General features: G+C 43.1%; 1 protein-coding gene across 1 annotated transcript in view; it reads right to left on the bottom strand.

The window, feature by feature from the left end:
• Positions 1–22,686, bottom strand: part of LOC126249182 (diacylglycerol kinase 1) — a 747,622-nt gene that overhangs the window by 307,555 nt on the left and 417,381 nt on the right. Inside the window, exon 6 of the mRNA XM_049950837.1 lies at positions 7,902–8,069. Within this exon, the coding sequence (XP_049806794.1) occupies positions 7,902–8,069 (168 nt within the window). The remainder of the gene's footprint in view (positions 1–7,901; positions 8,070–22,686) is intronic.

The raw sequence follows: 22,686 nt of genomic DNA, 5'->3' as shown, positions 1-22,686 counted from the left end.
CACCTTTACATTGTGTTCGGAAATTCCAGTTATACACTTCTAGAACTTGAAGAGGGGAGACAGTACATAAAATTTTAAATTGGAACCCGTGTCCGGAAACTTACTGTTTCCGTGCTACAACCGTTTAGAAATACACTACTGGCCATTAAAATTGCCACAACAAGAAGAAATTCAGATGATAAACGGGTATTCATTAGACAAATATACTATACTAGAACTGACATGTGATTACATTTTCACGCAATTTGGGTGCATAGATCCCGAGAAATCAGTACCCAGAACAACCACCTCTGGCCGTAATAACGGCCTTGATACTCCTGGGCATTGAGTCAAACAGAGCTTGGATGGCGTGTACGGGTACAGCTGCCCATGCAGCTTCAACACGATACCACAGTTCATCAAGAGTAGTGACTGGCGTATTGTGACGAGCCAGTTGCTCGGCCACCATTCACCAGACGTTTTCAATTGGTGAGAGATCTGGAGAATGTGCTGGCCACGGCAGCAGTCGAACATTTTCTGTATCCAGAAAGGCCCGTACAGGGCCTGCAACATGCGGTCGTGCATTGTCCTGCTGAAATGTAGGGTTTCGGAGGGATCGAATGAAGGGTAGAGCCACGGGTCGCAACACGTCTGAAATGTGACGTCCACTGTTCAAAGTGCCGCCAATGCGAACAAGAGGTGACCGAGACGTGTAACCAATGGTACCCCATACCATCACGCCGGGTGATACGCCAGTATGGCGATGACGAATACACGTTTCCAATGTGCGTTCACCGCGATGTCGCCAAACACGGATGCGACCATCATGATGCTGTAAACACAACTTGGATTCATCCGAAAAAAAATGACGTTTTGCCATTCGTGCACCCAGTTTCGTCGTTGAGTACACCATCGCAAGCGGTCCTGTCTGTGATGCAGCGTCAAGGGTAACCGCAGCCGTGGTCTCCGAGCTGATAGTCCATGCTGCTGCAAACGACGTCGAACTGTTCGTGCAGATGGTTGTGTGCCAAACGTCGTCATCTGTTGAGTCAGGGATCGAGACGTGGCTGCACGATCCGTTACAGCCACGCGGATAAGATGTCTGTCATCTCGACTGCTAGTGATACGAGGCCGTTGGGATCCAGTACGGGGTTCCGTATTACCCTCCTTAGCCCACCGATTCCGTATTCTGCTAACAGTCATTGGATCTCGACCAAGGCGAGCAGCAATGTCGCGATATGATAAACCGCAATCGCGATAGGATACAATCCGACCTTTATCAAAGTCGGAAACGTGATGGTACGCATTTCTCCTCCTTACAGGAGGCATCACAACGCCAGTAAACTGCTGTTTGTGTATGAGAAATTCGTTGGAAACTTTCCTCATGTCAGCACGTTGCAGGTGTCGCCACTGGCGCCAACCTTGTGTGAATGCTCTGAAAAGCTTATCATTTGCATATCCCAGCATCTTCTTCCTGTCGGTTAAATTTCACGTCGGTAGCACGTCATGTTCGTGGTGTAGCAATTTTAATGGCCAGTAGTGTATGTTCGTAACGCTAGCACTTTTACAAGCAATTGATTAGGCGTGACCCAGTACATCACTTATTTTACAATTCCACTCATTAATAGTAAAAGAAATTGCTCGTGTACTCGTGGACGGGTTGTCTTCAACGTGATGCAGTTCGGGTGTGCGGTGTCTCCTTGGAGCCCCACAGTCACGCCTGCTGACGGTGAAGATAGTCTTTCTCCGAGGCGTTGCGTAATTATGCAGAAAGAGTATGCAGTCGGGTCGGACGTTGAGGAGAACGAACGTGCAGCTCTTTCATTACCGTGAGCTTCGCCATTCAGAAGGATCATGTCGGTGTATACTGCAAACGGTAAACAACCATGGTGTGATAACACTCACAGACACGTGAATCAGTCTCGAACCAAGTCATATAGGTAGGATAAACGTGAAATGACGTTATCCGATCCGACGTAACCGCGCCCCTCATCATGACCACCCTATCGCGTACCTACCTAGCGTACATGTTTTCAAACGGTAGCACGTAAACGGCACGTTCCAGGACATGAGTTACTATTCGGAATATTATATATTCACCTCCATCTGCAAGCCCTAGAAATTTGTAATAGGAATTTCTGAAAAGTCAAAGACAACTAATGAAATCTTCATTTTTTTTTACTTTTTGTCGTGGTCATAAAGTTCCAATCCTCTCTGTGTACACACTACGCAAAATGTATTGGTATTGTTAAGATTGTGCTAAAAGATATTTTCAGTTTCTGGACTCAAACATCAGTACCTATTTAGAAGGGATTTTTTTAAAATAAAAGTTAACAACAGTTAACGAATTTTTTATTTAATATTTTTTGTGGTGGGCACAGGGTACAGCCACCCCATGGTATGATGCCTTGCGTCGGTATTGCTAGTGTTAATGAAGGGAAAAGGCACAACCTACTCAAACTGTCGAAGATGTGCCTCCATAGCCAGGGTCAAGATATTAATCACCCTCTTAGGAAAGCACATCGGTTGCATAGGATCAGCGCAGTAATATCGGTCGCCGAGGAGACGTGGCCGAATGGTATTCAGGCGCTGTCGTCTTTGAACGTGTCTGGTCACACTATGAATGAAGTTGCCCGATTTGTTGGTGCATCAACGTGGACTACCCAGCGGATCTACTAGGAATGCTGTAGCTGGGTAACACAGCGTAAGAACTGTGCCTGTAAACAGATAGCCGGCCGTTGTGACCGAGCGGTTCTAGGCGCTTCAGTTCCTAACCGTGCTGCTGCTAAGGTCGCAGGTTCGAATCCTGCCTCGGGCATGGATGTGTGTGATGTCCTTAGGTTAGTTAGGTTTAAGTAGTTCTAACTTCTAGGGGACTGATGACCTCAGATGTTAGCTCCCATAGTGCTCAGAGCCATTTGAACGATTTTTGTAAACAGATCATCACCGACAAGAACCGCAGACAAGTGTCACGCCTTGTCAATGACAAAAGGTTTCAAGCAAGACGGGAATTGCTTTTTTGAGTGAATTCAGGTCCATCTCAAACAGTTTCGGAGAGAAATTAGAGAAGGAATCTGCATCCGATGGGCATTTTCAGTTTGGTACCTAGCAAAAAGCCATTTCTCGCAGCATCAAATAAAACTACACGTCTTGAGACGGTCAGACGGACAGAAAATAGACAGTAACTGACTGGAAGCGTGTAGTGTGGTACAACGAGTCACGATTTTGCCACTTTTTAAAAGACAGGAGGCCTCGCGTGTACCGTCAACCCAATGATGCGTTTGTGCAGCGTGTATTTCACGTCGGAGGACACAAGGGGGCGAAGTTCACGCAACGACACTCGCGTGATACTGTAACTGACAGAAAATGAGTTTCATCTTCATGTAAGGTCTGAGCCAAAATATAAACAACTTACTAATAATACTTATAGATGATTATACACTGATCAGCCACAACATTATGACCACCAACCTACTAAAGATACAAACCAGTTCAGGTGATAGCAGCGTCACCTGGCGAAGAATGACTACTAGTCAAGATACACGCACGGTGGATGTACTATCTGTGAGCGTGCTTTCCGTGTGTAGAATGGGGAAGGCGCGCGATCTATTTGAGCAGACCGAAGGGCAGATTGTGGTGACCTGGAGGTTCGGCAGGAGTATTACGGAAACTCGGAAACTGCACGACTCGTCGGATGTTCGAGGAGTGCTGTAGTGTATGTCTTCAAACGTGGCAAAAGCAAGATGAAACCATGTTCGCGTTGGGCGGCCACTCCTCATTACAGATGTCGGATGTCGGATGTCGTAGGCTGGGTAGACTGGTTAAACAGGACAGGCAGCGATGTGTGGCGGAACTAACATCAGACTTTAAAGCTGCACGGAGTACAAGTGCTCCGAACAGTCCTAACGATTGGCCTGCCCAGCCGATGACCCATGTATGTGCCAATGTTAACGCCACGACTTCGGCAACTACGACTGAAATGGGCACCTGACGATTGGCACTGGACGCAGTGGCATAGCGTTCATGGTCTGATGAATCCCAATACCTTCTTCATCATGCCGACGGAAGGGCGCGAATCTGTCGTCTTCCGTGGAAATGGCTCGTTGACACCTGTTCTGCGGAACGGCGGTGGCTCCATTATGCTCTGTGGAACATTCTTGCGGGCATCCATTGCCGAGTGCAGCTAATGCAAGGCACCATGACGGCCAAGGAGTATCGTGCATTGGTTGTAGACGACGTATACCCCTTCATGACAATCATGTTTCCCGACGGAAGTGGCATTTTTCAGTAAGATAATGCAGCATGTCACAAGGCCAGGAGTGTGATGGAGTGGTTCGAGGAACACAGTGGCGAGCTGCAATAGATGTACTGGCCCCCACCTCACCAGATCTGAGCCCGAACGAACACATCTGGAATGTGATTGAACTTGGCGTCAGAGATCATGCCTCCCCCCCCCCCCCCCCCCCTCTCCCAGAACTTACGGGAATTAGGTGACTTGTGTGTGCAGACGTCGTACCAACTCTCTCCAGTGTCCTACCAAGGCCTCAGTGCTTCCATGCCACGACTCCCCGCCTTTGTTACCTGTGCCAAAGGTGGACATACCAGCTATTAGGTAGGTGGTCAAAATGTTCTGGCTGACCAATATATACATGTGAGAACAACGGAAGTTTTCGTGCAGTCTTACTGAACGAGGAACGGAGTGGAGTAGGGATGCCGGTTGTCGCTGAAACAACCGGTTATATCGTTTTTTCACGCCATTTTAACATAAGTGTCAAATCTGCTCAAAATAATCGGTTTATGAAATAACTAATTTTCGGTTGTTATTCCTATCACTTCCTTAATAAACGCAGAAATCGAAGGTAGATTGAAACATTTTTACTCTCTCAGTTACAAGATACATATAAGCAAAATATTAAATTACACAGGAAAATAAAACAAAACTAAGTCCGTCCACCATTCGCTGCTTTTCTCGAAAGGTGGTAAGTGGCTGAACACTCCAGATCTCAGCAGTATTCTCCTATTGATTCTAATTTTACGAAATTCTGCTAAAAATGATGTAATTGGGTAGCATATCACTATTTGAGCATTACGAATAGCCAGTACTAAAGGGTGAAAACTGGGGTTGGAGAACTCCGTTTTTCAAGGGCTACAAGCAAATAAAGGCATTTTATGTAGACACAGGCAGCAAATCAGCTACTTCCTATTTTTATTGTAAACAATGAATTAATTGTTGTTAAGTTTTTAATTTATTACTGTTACCATAATTGCCTTCCTCTTTTATTATTTCATAGAAAAGGTAGACAAATATTCAATCTTTTACAACAGATGAAGCATTGTATTTCACTGCTACGTCAGTTCATTAAAATATTTTCAGGCTAGTGTTGGTGCCATTCTGCAATACAACGGATGTCCGACGACGACAGCAAGAAACTACCGTACATACGGTGGCAAGTCCTGTACACAGAAAGTACACGCGTATCTTAAGCCACGACACACGGCAACAGGGACACTAGTGTCTTAGCAATGCTGTACGAATTCTTATGTCATGTGATTGCCATTAAAACAGCACTGATGGCTTTTTCCATTTTCAAATTTCAAACCAATGCAAATTTTACGAATAAAAATTACTCCTTTTTTTTTAAAAAAAAAGTTTATTTAAAAACGAAAAATTTTAACATTGTTGCTATGACTAATTAATATTTCAGTTTTTTTACTTGCTTATTAATCAAAAACAAAGAAACACCTGTTATAACCGAGACCAAACGAACACTGAAAAATACCGGGTATTTAAAACTAAAATACCGGTATCGGTTTTAAACGGTCTGTTTTCCCCGTATCTAGAGTGGAGGAGGAAATCTCTGAACCGTTGCTGGAAATTTCAGTGTCAGGACGAGAGCAATTACTGATCGTCAGTTCTAAATGTGAGGTAATGGAGATCTTTAACAAAAAATTTAAAAAAATTGAAGCACTGCCACAATTATCTGTGAAAGGAGTACGTATAGCGAGCCAAGTAGAGGCCCATAGCAAAGTACCAGAGGCCAAATGTACTCTTCGCAGCGTCTCCAGAAACTTTAAGTTCAGTATTATATACACGGTAGGAGTTGCTAAAATGCGTATTTGTGGGAAGTGAATATTTAGGGTGATACGAGATGCTGATAACAGTTTGCGTCTCTTCATAAACGACTTTCAGCCTCATCGATGTCTGGGGCTCTACCTTGAAAAACAACACATGATCTTCTGTGGTGTATCAACAGTGGAGTTCACTTCTCATTACAATTCACGACTTTTTATCGAAGATGTAACATTACACTTTACAGAATCTGAGAGACATGCATTTAACCCTTTGCCTACCAACAAAAAAATCTTTCTTCGAATTATCATTTTCTTAACACAGGTAAAATCAAGTACATAAGAAATTAAAATAAATTCTAGTATTTTCAGCAAAAATGTTATAGACCTACAGAATTTGGGCTGCATTAGATTTTGCAGCGAAATCACTGATAAACAGGGAATTGATAACTTTTTGTTGTACTTTGTTAAACAGTTATTATTAGCCACGCAGAGTCCAACAGCATAATTCTGGAACATCCATTTGGTATATGGCGTGACCCACTTTGCTACACGACAAAGCACACCCTCTGAATCAGGCAGCTACATTGCTTCCTCTCGTGGCAGCCGCAGCTAATACAGGCTATTCACGAGCCGGTCGTATTGCACGAGGTCAGCATATGCGCTAGCCAATTGACCACCGGTGATTGCATGTCACTTCACTGGTGCAATAGGACTGCATACGCTACGCCTCCTTCGCCAAGACACATCTCATCACTGTTGCCAATCTTCGATGTATTATTTGAAACTGGAAAACGGTGCCAGAGTGTTACTTGGATTTATGGATTCGTCAACCGCCTGCACTTTTTGTTGGGTTATGAGATGACAACAAAAAAAAGGTCTCACAAGATTTCAGAAGTGGTGAGATGATTTGTTTATTACGATAGCTGATTCGTAACGACGAAATGAGGCACACAAACCGTCATTTTAAAGACACAGTAACATTTAACGCGAACTGAAGATCTCTGATCTGTATAATTACAAACAATAAACAGCTTACAGACAGCGGAGCACATAAGAAGTATGAGCTATGCAAGTAAACTTAAGGTCAGGAAAGGCGGGGAAACAGAGAGTAGGCTATCTGATCAAAAGTATCCCGAGACCTATTAGTGACCATTAACATGGGGTGTGTCAAATCTTCAGCTTTATGACAGCTTGAACTTTAATGGGGATATTTTCATGCGATGTCTGAAGGTCTGTGAAGGAATGGCTGCCCATTCTTCGTCAAGAACCGAAACAAAGAAGGTAGTGATGTTGGATGCTGGGGCCTGTAGCAAAGTCTACGTCCTAACTCCACACAAAGGTGCTCCATTGGGTTTAGGTTGGGAGTCTGGATAGACCAGGCTATTCCAGGAATGTTGTTGTCCACAAGCTATTGCCTCGTCGTCTCCGAATTGTTCCCTTACTATATGCAGTACACAATGCGGTAAATATCCTTCCGCATTTAAAATTTTCTTAGGCAGCATAATGGGACCACAACCGTACCACTAAAACCACCACCCTTACCTCCTCCGTAATTGGCTGTTGGCACTACACATGATGGCAGGTAACACTCTCCAGGTATTCGCCAAACCCAAACCCTTCCATCGGACTGCGTGATTCATCATTGCAAATCACTCGTTTCCAGCCATCCATTTATTTCGAAACCAACTGGCAACAATGCTCTTTTTGTCCCAAAAATATCGGATTGAGTGCTTGAGATTTGTGTCAAGGCTATTACTTGTGATAAACTAAAGCACAGGTAAAAACGAGAAATCTACTCTTGCTCATTCACTATAATTAGTGAGAAAATTTGCAGGTAACCTTATATTTACCTTCTAGTCTGCCATTGGTGAAGGCAGATGTGCTGGATTTCTTAGGTGATGACCTAGACGCTTCGTGGGTGGGAGATACCTCTGGTCCCTTTCGTTCGTGTACGTCGTAACACGACTGAGACGCCTGCGTCACCTTCATCAGAGGGTGAACGGCTGCGCCGACGCTTCCTGCGGAACGAGAATTACAACTTACCACTCACGCACTGTATGTCAGCATGGAAAAGAAGTAGACCTCAGCTTGGCAAGACATGTCGATAGCAGCAGCTGTTATTCTAGCGCACGCTGCAACTTGTCTTATAGCATAGTTTCCCATCCTGTGGTCAAGTGGTTCGCCAAAACTCTTTTTCCATAATAGCAAGTTTCGAGGTTAGGGCTATTACTGTTTCATTATTACCTGCGAAATTGTCGTAATAATAACAATAATAACAACAACTCTTATTATTATGACCCTTCTTACATATATGTAAATTCTGGAATTTATCACATTATTTCCACAATAAATTAATATTTACCGTGAATATCTGATTTACAGTCATGTAATAACGTTAGGAATTCATCGAAATTTAGTCTGCCAGCTTCTCTGTGTTCTAGCAATACTAACAGTAGTACCACGACCCGACTAGGAACGGTTATGTAGAGGTCAGGCGTTTGATTTTCAACAATAGCTCACATCTTCTGTCCTCGTGGGAAATGTAGTGAGTTGTCAGTTGTGTATTAGAATCGTTACTGTTCAGATTAAAATGGATAACTGGTTGAAAAGTGGAAGTTTCAAAGGGCAACAGGGTTGAAGCAAATCGCAAGTTAGTTTTGTGTCAACAGGTTATTCAGCTTCTAGCGATGTGCGTCAATTCCACAAAACAAACTTGTGTAACGAAAAGAAAGTGCGATGGTAACTACACAGGGTTTGGATTTTCATATGTAGGTGACAAGGACTACTGAACAAGACCACAGTGTGTTGATTGTGGCGACATTCTTGTTAACAGTACTCTGAAACCTTCTCCGCTTGAACCCCATGTAGAAGCTAAGCAGCGCACCTACATAAACAAATTTGCTGATTTTTTCTTCATTTTTTACGCGGAAACCTAACGAGAGGAAAAATGATTTACCTACTTTTGTATCCGTTGCAAACAGTGACAATGAGAATGCTCTTGAAGCCTCTTCTCGCATAACCTACAGAATTGCTAAAACTACAAAACCTCATTCAATAACTGAAGATTCAGTGAAGCCAATAAATGATGTAGTGCGACGCACGCTTGGAGAATGTTTCACAAAAGAAGTCAATCTGGTACCATTCGCGAATACAGTCAACCGCCGTATTAAAGAGCTGTCAAACTATGTCGAAAACGAAATTTTGAAAAGAGTTCGTGTTAGTCCTTTTGCGATTCAACTTGACGAATCGACTGATGTTGCCAATTTAGCTATTTTTACTTTTCGTCCATTATATTAATGGGGAGTCTGTAGAAGAGAAGCTACTATTCTACAGACCCCTAAAACAGAGAACTACGGGAGGATATATATTTAAGTTAACCGACGCATATTTTCGCGAAAATTCAATAGACTGGACTCGCTGTGTAGGCATTTGTTCAGATAGTGCGAAATCTATGACGAGGTGTTATGCAGGGTTTGTTGCCAAAGAGAAATCGGTAGCGCCGAATGCTTCTAGGACACATTGCTGCATTCATAAACAGGCCCTTATTTCTAAACACGTGCCCTATGGATTGAAATCTGTGCTGAAGGATGCAATGAAAATAATTAATTTTGCTAAGGTTCACCCTACAAATTTCTGCATCTTTGCAGGCTTTGTGACGAAATGGAAAAGCATTTATAAGAGTTTACTGTCTCAAACTGAAGTTAGGTGACTATCTCAAGGTAGAACTATTTCCAGACTAGATGAAGTTCATGTTTTTCTCATGAGCCACACCTTCCGCAAAGGAAAGTGCATGGAAGACGAAATCTGGTTTCAGACTGTAGCTTATTTGGCAGACATTTTCTCAAAAACTAACAGTTTAAGCTTATTTCTCCAGTGGTCAAACATAAACGTTTATATTGTGTAATACCGTATCGAATCATCCATTAAAATTTTAATTTTTGGGGAGCGTATTTCAATAGGAGTCAAACCGAGTGCTTTGACGTCCTTCACGACTTCCTGGTAGAAAATCATCCTCCTTTGGATGCAAATGTCAAGAACATGGTTGAAGAACATTTGAAAAGACGTGGAAAAACCTTCAGAGACTATTTTCCTACTATTTCCAATAATAACAAATGGATTCGTAATCCCTTCGAAGAGTCAACCATTCTAGAATCCACATTAACACTGAGGGTGGGTGGGTGGGGGGTGGGGGGGGGGGGTGACGATCTTACAGGGACACGTTGTCGTTTTATTTACAAGTATGTTAATGTTGCACCCCTGCGAGATCATGCCACAGGAGGTTGGAAAAAAGGAGAGCTGAAAGAGCATAAATACTCCTTGTTTCTTCGGATCACGTTCAAATTTCGTTGAAGTGTTTTCAACCTAGTGGTTTCAACCTGTACCACGACAACCAAAATTGCGGTCGCGCTGCTCTCCAAACGGGTACGATCTGGTTCACTGGGGATGCAGAACCACAATGTCCTTAGAGAATGGTTGAAGCAACCGAGGGTGCCAGCAGTGTCAAAGGCTGTCAAGAACATCTTCCTGTTGCTCACCCCACAGCGAACTATCGTTTTCGACCGCGAAGTGTGTGGGAATCAACGTCCCAATGAAAGGGACAGTTTCATTGACTTCATTTATGCCGCCTCCTGAGACCTTTTAGTGTCGGGTCTGTGCGGCTGTGCCTCTGAAATGTTTTCCTCGGTCGTCCACAAGAAAACCAAGTGTCGCGATTCTGACCTCCATCACAGATACGGCAAAAGATGGGGTGAAATGTGGGTAAGAGGGGCTGTGACGACCTTCTCAACGTGTGGCACGTCCTGGGTGGCGTTGGCCACAATTGTGGTGAAATTAGGTGCCAATATGGCATCATTAAGCCACCTGGCAGCTTACATGAACTGCTGTGGCCTCTTTTCTGCATGTGTTGACACCTTACTGTTTGAAGTGTCGCCGAACCCGAGGATGAGGTCGCTGGGTGCCGCGCTTGTGCACCACTACAGTCGAAGATTAAGCCAGGTTTAAAACTAATGGGTCGTAATGGGAGGCTCTTATAGGGTTTAGAAAGAGAGATCCTTTAATTGTGGCATGGGTGTGTGTGTGTGTGTGTGTGTGTGTGTTGTCCTTAGCATAAGTTAGTTTAAGTTAGAGTAAGTAGTGTGTAAGGCTAGGAACCGATGACCTCAGCAGTTTGGTCCCGTAGAACTTACCACAAATTTCCAATTTCCTTTAACTGTGTTGCACAGTGTAGTAGCAGTGCTTTAGTTAATTTATGTGGAAGGAGCGTGCTGACCTCAGCCATATGGCAGACGGCACGAAAGCTATCGACTGCAGCATTGCGTAAGGGTGCGTGCACGACACGGAATGCGTGCCGCAGCACTTGATGTAATTACAGGTGAGTGCGTGGGCGGGTTGCCGTATTCGGACCTCGGCTCCTTCGGGGCATTGGGTAATTTATTACGGTCGTCTCACATGTCGACTTATCGCTATCTTTGTGCTGTGCTGTAAAAGAATGGTTTTAGATTTCAGCAATGTGCTCCTGTAACCAAAATATGAGTGCGCGATGAAAAGTAATTTTTCATGTGAAGACTCTTAAACCTTTTTAAATAAAAAAAAACTTTATTAACATGCTATATCTTTATTCTTATGGGTACATATTTAATTCTCAGCGTAGTCCTACTGATGACGAGCACGTTTCTCCCAACGAGAGACCAGTTTGTCGATATCGTCGCTATAGAACTCTTGAACATTTTGATGGAGCCACAACCTCATCTCTGCTTGCGTCGCTTCATCACTAGCAGAGTGAATCCCTCGAAGGTGTTCTTAAAGCTATGGGAACAGACTGTACGAAAGATGGTCGATGGCAGTGAACCAAAGGGGTCGGATTGTTGCACATGTCGCAGTACTCGTGTGTGGTCCGACATTGTTATTCTGAACGAGATGATGCTTCATATGTGCACGAACTCTTCGAATTAGTGCGTTCAGTTTTCTGAGGAGGTCACAGTACCTTGTAGAGTTTAAGATAGTGACACCTGGAACATTCCTGAACACTGAGCATGAATTTGCCTGCTGGTGGCGTGGTCTTGAACGTTTATGGCATTTGTGATACTTTGTGGTGGAACTCCACTAATGCGCTCTTGTTTTCGGGATCAGAATGGTAAGTCCAGCTTTTATCATCTGTTACAGTGTTGTCAAGGTACCCATCATCCTCACGTTACAAACGCAGAAGAAATGGTTGAGAGATGTCCAATCCCCTCTGTTTCATGTAAGGAGTGAGCGTTCGAGGCACCCACAGTGCACACACTTTAGAATATCACAGTTCTGCAATGACGGTTTGTACACGCTCTCGTGATACGCCACTCCTACCTGAGGACTGTGTGAGTACATCAACCCAACGCTGATGAGTTTCATTGGTTTCCTTAAGTGGCCGTCCACTCCGATCTCTGTCAGACGCGTTGAGGTTAATACAACCGTTTCCTTCATTACGAGTACGAACAACCCAAAGTCGCACATTACTGATGTCAACACAATCATCACCGTAAAGTGTATTGTTCCTCACGCACCGACAAAATATCGTTACACACCACCATGTTACAAACTACAATTGGGAGCCCTCTAGCGGCAGTGTTGCAAACTGTGTCAGCGAAGCAGGAAAGTCGACCGAATAATATGCATGACAACTAATGCCTCAACCGATATTGAGAACGGAATAAGAAATTCGGAGATACTAGTTTTCAGCTTGCCCTGCTGGCCTTTAAAATAGCAACGCCATGATGGCGGCATACAACAAACATCAGATTATCATGAAGTGTGCCACATGCTTCCATATGCAAATAATTTGCATTTCAGCACCTTCGACAAAGTGTAAGAGAGTAACGCCGTCTACATTCCGTATATAAGGAAAGATTACTCAGCAGCTTTTTCATTCAAAAATCTCATTTGAATGTTTTGTTGTGTGTAATAAGATTTTTTATGCCTAGTGTAAGAAGGAAAAACGTCTACCATTGGCAGAATCGTCGCCTATCGACAGGGCAGATTATCGTTTCAGGTTACGTCTGTCCGCGTTGGTCATTGTCATGAAGGATCTCACTGCTCCACAGGAGTAGCGTTGTGCCCGAGAGCAAGAACATGTTGCTGTCTCAGCTGTGGAACGTAGTTCGGCAACCCCGTGTACTTTGGGTCATATTTGTTGGTCATATTTGTTGAAAAAAAAGAGTATCCACACGAACAGTGCGACGATGCCTGTGGCTCCACGGACTGTCAGCAAGCGACCATTGTTGCAGGTTTTCTGGATGCGATAGCGGAAAAAGTGTCGTAGATAGTGGTGCACCGATCGGCACTGTACACACGTGCGGCACGGATGGCTAGTGGTCGGCTTCAGTTTATAGCGAGGATTCTAGGAAGGTGGTGCTCATGTATAAAGGAAACCACGAACAGAACTCTTGTTTTCTCGATCCTCCAAGAAAGACAAAGGCAATTCAGAAGTTTGTTGCAAAATTTGACACAGTAATACGCGCCTGTATTACAAAAGTTCTCCGTGTATTTAAATGAAAATCCTACGAGGGAAGGAGACGTTCTTTTCGCGGAACGCAATTGAAAAAGTTTAGAGAATCAACATCTGTGACAGACTGCAGAACGATTCTACTGCCGTGCATGGTGCATGGCAGAGGGTGCCTTGTTCTGAGGATGGTTATTCCCATTTCCTGTTCCACTCGCAAATGGAAAGAGGGAACAGAGACTGTCTTTACTCTTTCGTACGAGCGCTCATTTCTCTTTCGTTGGCTTCGCGGTCCATCCGTGAGATGTCTGTTGGTGGCAGAAGGATCGTTCTGCAGTCTATATCATTTGCCGATTCTCAAAACATTCTCAATAGTGTTTCACAAAAAGAACTGTACATGTAGCTGTAGGTGTAGATGCAGATTTATAACCACGTTTGTGAAAGGATGCAGAATTGCTGACAAATAGGGAGCAGCATGTTATTCTGGATGGAGTCATCAACATACGCTGAAGTTATACCTGTTATTCCCCCAAGGGAGTGTAATGGGAGCGTTTTGTTCATGTCATACACTAATGACCTAGCGGATAGAATTAGTTGCAATTTCAGGCTTTTTGCAGATGACACAGTGAATCAAGTAATATACCACTACCCCCTACCTTTCGTCCCCTTATGGATCGCGAAGACAAGATTAGACTAATTACAGCACGCAGAAATGATTAAGCAATTATTCTCAATTATTCTTCCCGTGTTCCATACGTGAATGGAATGTTTAGAAGCCCTAATAATTGGTACAATGGGATGTACCATCTGCCATGCACTTCACAGTGATTTGCAAAGTGTGGATGTAGATGTTGATATCCCACGAGAGTTTGGGTGTTCTCTCACGACGGCATAGGAAACCACACAGGACGAACTAAGGTTTCGAACCGTGTCCAGAGCCGCAACTTCCTGGAAAAGCACACGCGTTATCCAGTGTTGGTTCAGGTGTCTGGCGCTGGGGAAGACGCTGTCGTGCCGCATTCGAAATGTGATAAATCTAGTGTCCTGCACGCCAAACAGTGATGTCAACACCACCTGGAGCCTTTCCGGTGTTGGGAACTGTGGAGCCACGAAGTGTATCTGTCAGCAGAATGGCAGGAGGTGAGGTGTGACAACATGGAAACAAACAGGGTCGCAGAAGATCGCTGACATATAGCTTTGCTGTGGTCGCACTTGAAAAAAGAGAAACAGAAAAAAATAGCTCTCTGGAGTCATTGCTATTTGCGCTCAAAACTGCACCTTGCGGGTCTGGATTGACGAGAAAATGATCGACAGATTTCGGATTTCGGAGCAGCTTGTTTCGCAATAACAGACTATAGACAGGTTCTGATCCTCCGTTGGAAGCCGAAAAACAGTTCCTAGGGCAAAAAATACGTAGGAATGTTTTGAGCAGAGTATGGAAAAAAAGCGGACGAGTTCGAATCCTCCTTTAAATTTGACCATAACTAATTGAACGTATTTATATCAAATAAGAGATCCTAGTCATAACTAAGCAGTGCTTTCAGAATTCTATTCAATATTGTTAATGAAAGACTAAAAGCTAAGATTAACTAACGTTTAGGGGAAGGCCAATTTGTATTTAGGAAAGAAAAGGAACCAATGAAGCTACAACGTCACTACGAATGATCTTAGAAAGAAGAATTGAGAGGAACAGGATACCGTAAGCTGCATTCATTGCCGTAGAGAAGGCTCTTGAAAGAGTAGACTGGAAACTACTGTTTGAAAAGCTGGATAAAACTGAAATAGACTGGAAAGATAAAGGGTTGATTCTCAGTCTATACAAAATCCAGGGTACGGGATAGATATGAATTGATATGAATTGCACTAAGAAAGAGGCTAGGATAAGGAGAAGTGTCAAACAATGATGTCCTCCTCTCTTCATACTTATTTAATTTATTTGTAGAAAGTGTGGTAGAAAGAATGAAAAGTCCTCTCAAAGGGATCAAGATTAAAAACAAATACACTGCACTGATTTGCTGATGACATAGTAGTATTAGGAGATTCTGAAAAGGACATGACTGTCTGTTAAAAGTTCTGCCTGACGCCTTGGACAACCACAAACTGAAAATAAACACAAAAAACCTAAAGTGATGGTGATACAGAAATCGTATAAACAAGTTAATCAAACATTAAGGTAGGAAGTAAATACTAATGTAAGTAAATTAATTTTGTTACTTGGAAATTGTGTATATATTGTTAATTTTGAGTGATAATTTTTTTCTTTGTTTTCCTTTGCTTCATTTACTCTGGACATATATCTTTGATGGTCTAGAATATTTTTTGTTTTGTTCCATAGTATCAAATGTGACTGTCTTTTGCTTCTTTATGTTCCTATATGAATCTTCTATTAACTGCAACCGAGCGAGGTGGCGCAGTGGTTAGCACACTGGACTCGCATTCGGGAGGAGGACGGTTCAACCCCGTCTCCAGCCATCCTGATTTCGGTTTTCCGTGATTTCCCTAAATCGTTTCAGGCAAATGCCGGGATGGTTTCTTTGAAAGGGCACGGCCGATTTCCTTCCCATTCCTTTCCTAACCCGAGCTTGCGCTCCGTCTCTAATGACCTCGTTGTCGACGGGACGTTAAACACTAACCACCACCACCTATTAACTGCATACGCAAAAGTTTCAGAATATGTTTGATCTTTCGTGTAGTACTTTTGTTAAATGCATCATGTAAAACAAAATGTAATGTGCATTACTGTTAAATAAACTGTGATGAAAAAAGTTATACCGATAGTTGCACTCGAACAGTGATAGTGCGCGTGAACTGGCGAGGCGTGTACCCGTGTGTGCTCTGAATCGTGATATTACCGCGTAGGACAAAAACGCACGCAAATTTTACGGCTGCAGTCGTGCGTTTTGTACACGGTTTTGATTGAATGATAGAGTGAACGTTATGAAACAAAAGGTTAAATTGTTTGAATACTGCGAGCTTCGTGGATTGCTATAAACAGCTGCAACAATGTACACGCGAATGGACAATATTTTTTGTCGTTACTAGAACCGAACTGTTTGATCTAACTGAGTTGTATAAACTAACATACTTTAAAATTCATATCTTTTTTGCAAATTTAGTGAACGTCCGTGCGCGTTGGAACATTAACTGTGGGAACATTTAAACTTTTTATTACGTGTGGTACTGTTTTCACCATAGCTGTGCATTCGAAATCATGATATTCATTCTAAAAGCGCATGGACTCTAGCTTCAGAACTGGAGAGATAAAACTGAATTATCCTCTGTTTCAAAATCTTGTATTCAAGTTAATAACAGCTCCATGTGTGTAAGAGACGTTATTGTCGTGCACATACGAACTTGGATCTATAGAGTGACGATTATGTCCTAATGGACAGTGATAAAGGGTATGAACGAAGGATAAAATAACTGCCTGGAGAAACATATACCAAGGAAGAGGAGACTTTTCTGCTATTATGCGACCGAAGAAGCCTTTGTAATTACGCCACCAGCACCAACGAGTTACTGTTAGCGTCACAAAGCACAGACTACGAACAGGTAAGCTGCAACGTAGAACTGTCGCTCTTTCTGTAGCTAAGTAAAGCCTCAGGGTATTTTAAACAGTTAAAATTTAACGTCTTTTTTCTGGGAGAAATTTTCCTAATATTTGCTTCCTTTAAAATAAATTTAGTTTCTGCCAAGGGCGTTCATAATCTATGTTGTTGAACCTCCATTAACAGTTGTCATTACTATTTGCCATCTCTGTCTTTATCTTTTATTTTATTGTGTTTGTTATTCCATGTGTCTTTACCTATCTTTAAGAGTTGTGTGCTTTTGTGTATGCGTGCAGTGTTTTTATAAGGTGCGCTTACATGTTTTGTTCTGATTTCTGTTGGTTCAAATGGCTCTGAGCACTATGGGACTTAACATCTGTGGTCATCAGTCTCCTAGAACTTAGAACTACTTAAACCTAACTAACCTAAGGACATCACACAACACCCAGTCATCACGAGGCAGAGAAAATCCCTGACCCCGCCGGGAATCGAACCCGGGAACCCGGGCGCGGGAAGCGAGAACGCTACCACACGACCACGAGCTGCGGACGTGATTTCTGTTAACTTGCGTAAGTCGTGCCTTGGTTACGGAATTATTTTGAACTTGATATTTGTTACCAAATTTTGGTATGATCTCTTTAATTAACTTTGGAAGAAAATGGATTCCTTTGAGTCTAAATAGATCTCGTAGAATCGTTTTCTTCACATATGATTAAATTTTGTGCCTAGATTGAGTCAAATACTTCACAAAGTACAATAACAGATGGCGTCAGAAGTATGATGAACATTATAAGAAGAACCGAAATGCCTAAAAAAGTGCTCAGGAATAAGAGTAATTTCTTAACAGACAAGCACCTTAGTATAAAAACAAGAAAGAAATTAATCGAGATATTCATTTAGAGCAATTTAAGCTGTGGTCGTAAAGTGTTGATTCTGGGGAAACAAGAAAAAACCATTTAGAAGTAACAGAATGTAGATAGGGAGACGAGATACAAAAAATCGATAAGGAAAGGAAATTTAATGAACGAACACCAAAAGAAATTAAGGAGAAATACATTTATTAAAGTTGTGTAAAGAAGAAAAATTAAATTAAAAAGACGCCTAATTAACCAATCAGATTCACAAAATACTGTTTAGAAGGGGAAAAAACATTGGAACAAATCAAGACGCAGGCGCAGAACATCCGAATTACAAATTGTTATCACTGGAATGAACTGCAGCAACTATAACCCAATGCTAAAGATTGCGAACGACAGGGCAAGATGGCTGCATAAACAACGCATTGCTTTTAGTGTCTCATGATGATGAGCTCATAAGCACACCGGACAAACAATTAGTTTGTTTCCCCCGAGAAACATCATTCTAATAAAGTGTAGCACTGCCCCTAGCCGTGATGCACTATCACTCTTACCTTGTCAGTACTGGCTAGTCAGGACTTTGGTGTGTCATGTGATACACCTGTGTAGGAATAATATATCCTGATCGAGAGGTTCTTCCGTGTCTCATTAAATGATCATTACTTTTCCCTTATTTTGTGAAAAATAAGTCCAGGAAGAAGAAACAACGATTATTGGTTTCTTGTGCATAGCGTGTGGTCCTTTGAGTTTTTTTTCTTTGCTCATATATGACTCATCCTGAATCTTTAGCAGCGACAGCGCTAGTAAACGTTATATCCAAACAAAGATAGTTAATCGCGTCAATTCGATGAAACAGATGGTATACTTTTGTTGCCTAGTTGACAAACATTACAACAAGGACAGAAGCTTAGAAATAAGGATATAATGCATCGAAAGTACTCGTATATATGGAATAATCAGTAGAACGTTGAATAAGTAGTAGTGGAAGGATACATGAACAAAAAGTTTAAAAACATCGGAAGTGTCGATTGTGATATATGGAATAGGTCCCCTAATGAAGTATCATGAACAATACCCAAACAGTGGAAATGAAATAAGTCCAAAGTTGCCCTCGGGTGGATAGGTTAAGTGATCATTAGATACGAACCGAATTAAATGCTCTTAAAATTGGAACAACTGAAAAAAAATAGTAATAATAAATTGCAAGATCATACGAACAAAATGGAAGAGAGAAGATTTCCTAAGCTAATACACGAGTATAGACCTAAAGATGAAGAGACGTTGCAAGAACCAGTTAAAGTTACGAGCAACTTAGCTTACGACATACGTATATTTCAGCGGGACTGTAAGATGCTAAAACGCACGCGCCACCATGTGACTCAAAGCTTTATGCGGCGTTCAGTGTGGCAAATTGTGAATAGACGTGGCTGGCGAGTGGCTGCTGTAACGATTGTACGTTTTTTATACCGTTTTCTGGGTAATGCTGTAATCCATTGACCCTGTGTGATAATTTTAGTTTTGTCTATTATACAAAGAAGTTTGTATACAGTCCGATGTACAACAATAATAGCTTACCATGTATCTACGTCGCATACAGCAGGGTCAAGAACACATACGTTTTAACTCAGTAGCGCAGGCCTCTCTTCCCGCTGCACATGACGTCGAAGCCTGGCAAAAGAGCCCAGCTTGAATGAGTTTATTCCACAAGGATCGATTCCGGCCGCTTTGCCTTCCAACCTCAGCACATTTCTAGGACACTTTTGAAAAAGTTTCAACGCAATCACTAACGATAATTACATCACTGTACTCATGCCTTTAGAAATCCCGTTAAGCAAGCATAACGTTCCATTTAAGAAGAACACGTCTTCAGTATCTCGGCTGATACAAGTCTTATGTGTATTCCATGTACAATAAAATTGCGAACCCCTTTGCCGAACCCTCTTTTCGGTGTCTTGAGCCGTCACTAAAATTACTTCTGTTCCATACAGGATGTTCCAAGAGGAATTGTAAATACACCGCGCAACGCAAGTAAAAGGTCACTTTTTTAAAAGCTAGTAATTAGCTCCCATTGTGCAGCAGAAGCTCCAAACTAAGCAGCCGCGCGGGATAGTCGCGAGGTCATAGGCGCCATGCCACGGTTTGCGCAGCTCCCCCCGTAGGGGTTAGAGTCCTCCCTCGGGCAAGCGTGTATGTGTGTGTGTGTGTGTGTGTGTGTGTGTGTGTGTGTGTGTGTGTGTTTGTGTTTTGTCCTAGTTAGTTTAAGTAGTCTGCAAGCCTAGGGACCGATGACCTCAGCAGTTTGTAATGATGCAAAAGCATGATACCCTGCGACGTCACCCTGGGGCTTGGCGACGCTTCAAACAACAAGGTCTTGACACATGTGAAATAAGGCCAGAGCTCAGAAGTTCATGTCAGGTGTAAGGTGGTTAATGATGTCACATGGGCACCAATTTTCGTCACTATTGTGCCCGCAGCCATCGAGGACGTGACACACTATGTAAAGGTCGTCACGTCCCTTATTACAACATTTTACCCCTTCTCTGAATGCGTCTACTATGGAGGTCAGAACCGTGACGGCGACCGTTGAAATCACGTGATTTTCTTATAAATGGCTGAAGAAAACATTTTAGATACACTCCCACTCGGAATACATAAGAAAAGTCCACAGGAATTGGCACAAAGGGCGTCAATGAAACTACCCCAGCCCTTGGGCCGTTGATTCCCATACATTTCGCTGTCAAAAACGACAGTTTTAAGTGCGACGAGCAGGAGGAAGATGTTCTTGGCAAAATTTGACACTGCTGACACCACTGGTCGATTCAACCCTTCTCTAACGATGTCGTGGGGGGTGCAGACTCGTTGAACATGTTCGCATCCTTTCGGAGTGCAGAGGGATACAATTTTTATTCTAGCGTACAGGGTGGAACCGCCATGAACCGTTACAAACCGTACGACGAAATTTGAATGTGATCCGAATCAGCGAAGGGTGTTTGTGCTTTTTCAGCCCCCCTGTTTTGCGCCTTCCTGTGGCGTAATAATGGAGGATGGTGTAAGTGTACTGTCATATCGCTGGTTTAGTTGTGGAGTATCTTTGCGGGCAGCCGCGTCTAGAGAGTCGAGCGCGGGGCACGGAACTGTTGTGTTGTGTAGTGTGTAGCTCTGCATGTGAGAGACATTGTTAGTAAAAAAAAATGGTTCAAATGGCTCTGAGCACTATGGGACTCAACTTCTGAGGTCATTAGTCCCCTAGAACTTAGAACTAGTTAAACCTAACTAACCTAAGGACGTCACACACATCCATGCCCGAGGCAGGATTCGAACCTGCGACCGTAGCGGCCTCGCGGTTCCAGACTGCAGCGCCTAGAACCGCACGGCCACTTCGGCCGGCCATTGTTAGTATGGAAGTTTAAGTGTTGCTACAAGTGCTATTACAGTAAAGTGATAAAATAAGTAAATGATTCAGAGGAAAGTGCGTCAAGAAGTAATTTAAAAATGAGCAGTGCTGCTGATAACGTATTTGTGTATCCTCTCGTTGCGAGTCGTACCTTACTGTATCAATCATCCGCGCCGTGTTCGGTCTCTCAGAATGAACTGATGTGAATCAGTAGAAATTAGTTACCATGAAAGAGTGCAGTCAAGTGCCAGTGTCTTGTAGCGAGCGTGAGGACGTGCGTTCGATCATCGCGTTTCCGCATTATCAACAATCAGCCGCGCCGCGACGGTTACGCGCACGCTCGACAAGTGAGAACTGAAAAATTAACTTTACGAACAGTGCCATATCATTACTAGTGTCAAGGAGTACTGGTACCAAATAACTGTGTATGCGTGACGAAAAAAAAATGGCTCTGAGCACAATGGGACTTAACATCTATGGTCATCAGTCCCCTAGAACTTAGAACTACTTAAACCTAACTAACCTAAGGACATGACACAACACCCAGTTATCATGCGTGACGAGCGTAAGAACTTTCGTGCGATCATTCGGCTTCCGCATCATCAACAATCACCCGCGTCGTGTCGGCTACGCGTACGCTCGTCCGAATGATATTGTGGACTGTTAATCATCCATTAATTGGGATAACACTTCTGAATTAGAATGTAAACAGTGCAACCTGTGATTTCATTTAATCGTCTCAGAATATACTTGTTCATACCCGACGTCGAACAGTTTTGTGTTTTAACGTTGAGTGGCTCCCCTAAACCCGCTTGCATAATTCGATGGATAATTTCAGGCAAGCCAGCAGCAGTGTGGAGCAGAACAGTACGACCGCCGCGGGATTATCAGGTACGTGGTGTAGACAGGGCGCACGGTCAAGAAAAGCAGAAGTGAAAATAGTTTAAGGCACCCCACCCAATTGTACCCCCGGGCGCGTTACAAGGGGTGGGGGGAGGGGATTGCGAGATTGACACTTGCGTGAATAAAACGGCAAAGGGCTCTTCTGAGAACCCACAGTTCGGTAACATCGTCGGTGTCACCTGTGCACCCCCGTTGAGCATTTGAAAAATGTTCCTGTACAGAGAGAGCCAGCCATCGATTATCAGGTGCCGGTTTGACAGGCAACCATTTCTACATCAATAAGTTGAATGGCGCTATGTGGCTGAACTAGCACTTGTAGGCCACAGACGAAATCTACGGAGTGTCGAAGGTTGAAATGAGGATAAGAGAGTGTGTGACGACCTGCTCATCGTATGACATGTCTACGGTGGCGTTGCCAGAATTGTGGTGAAATTTGGTGCCAACCCACTGTGCACCTCA

This window comes from Schistocerca nitens, chromosome 3 (genome assembly GCF_023898315.1).
Source record: "Schistocerca nitens isolate TAMUIC-IGC-003100 chromosome 3, iqSchNite1.1, whole genome shotgun sequence".
Classification (NCBI taxonomy): Eukaryota; Metazoa; Arthropoda; class Insecta; order Orthoptera; family Acrididae; genus Schistocerca; species Schistocerca nitens.
This window is presented reverse-complemented; position numbering and strand designations above follow the sequence as displayed.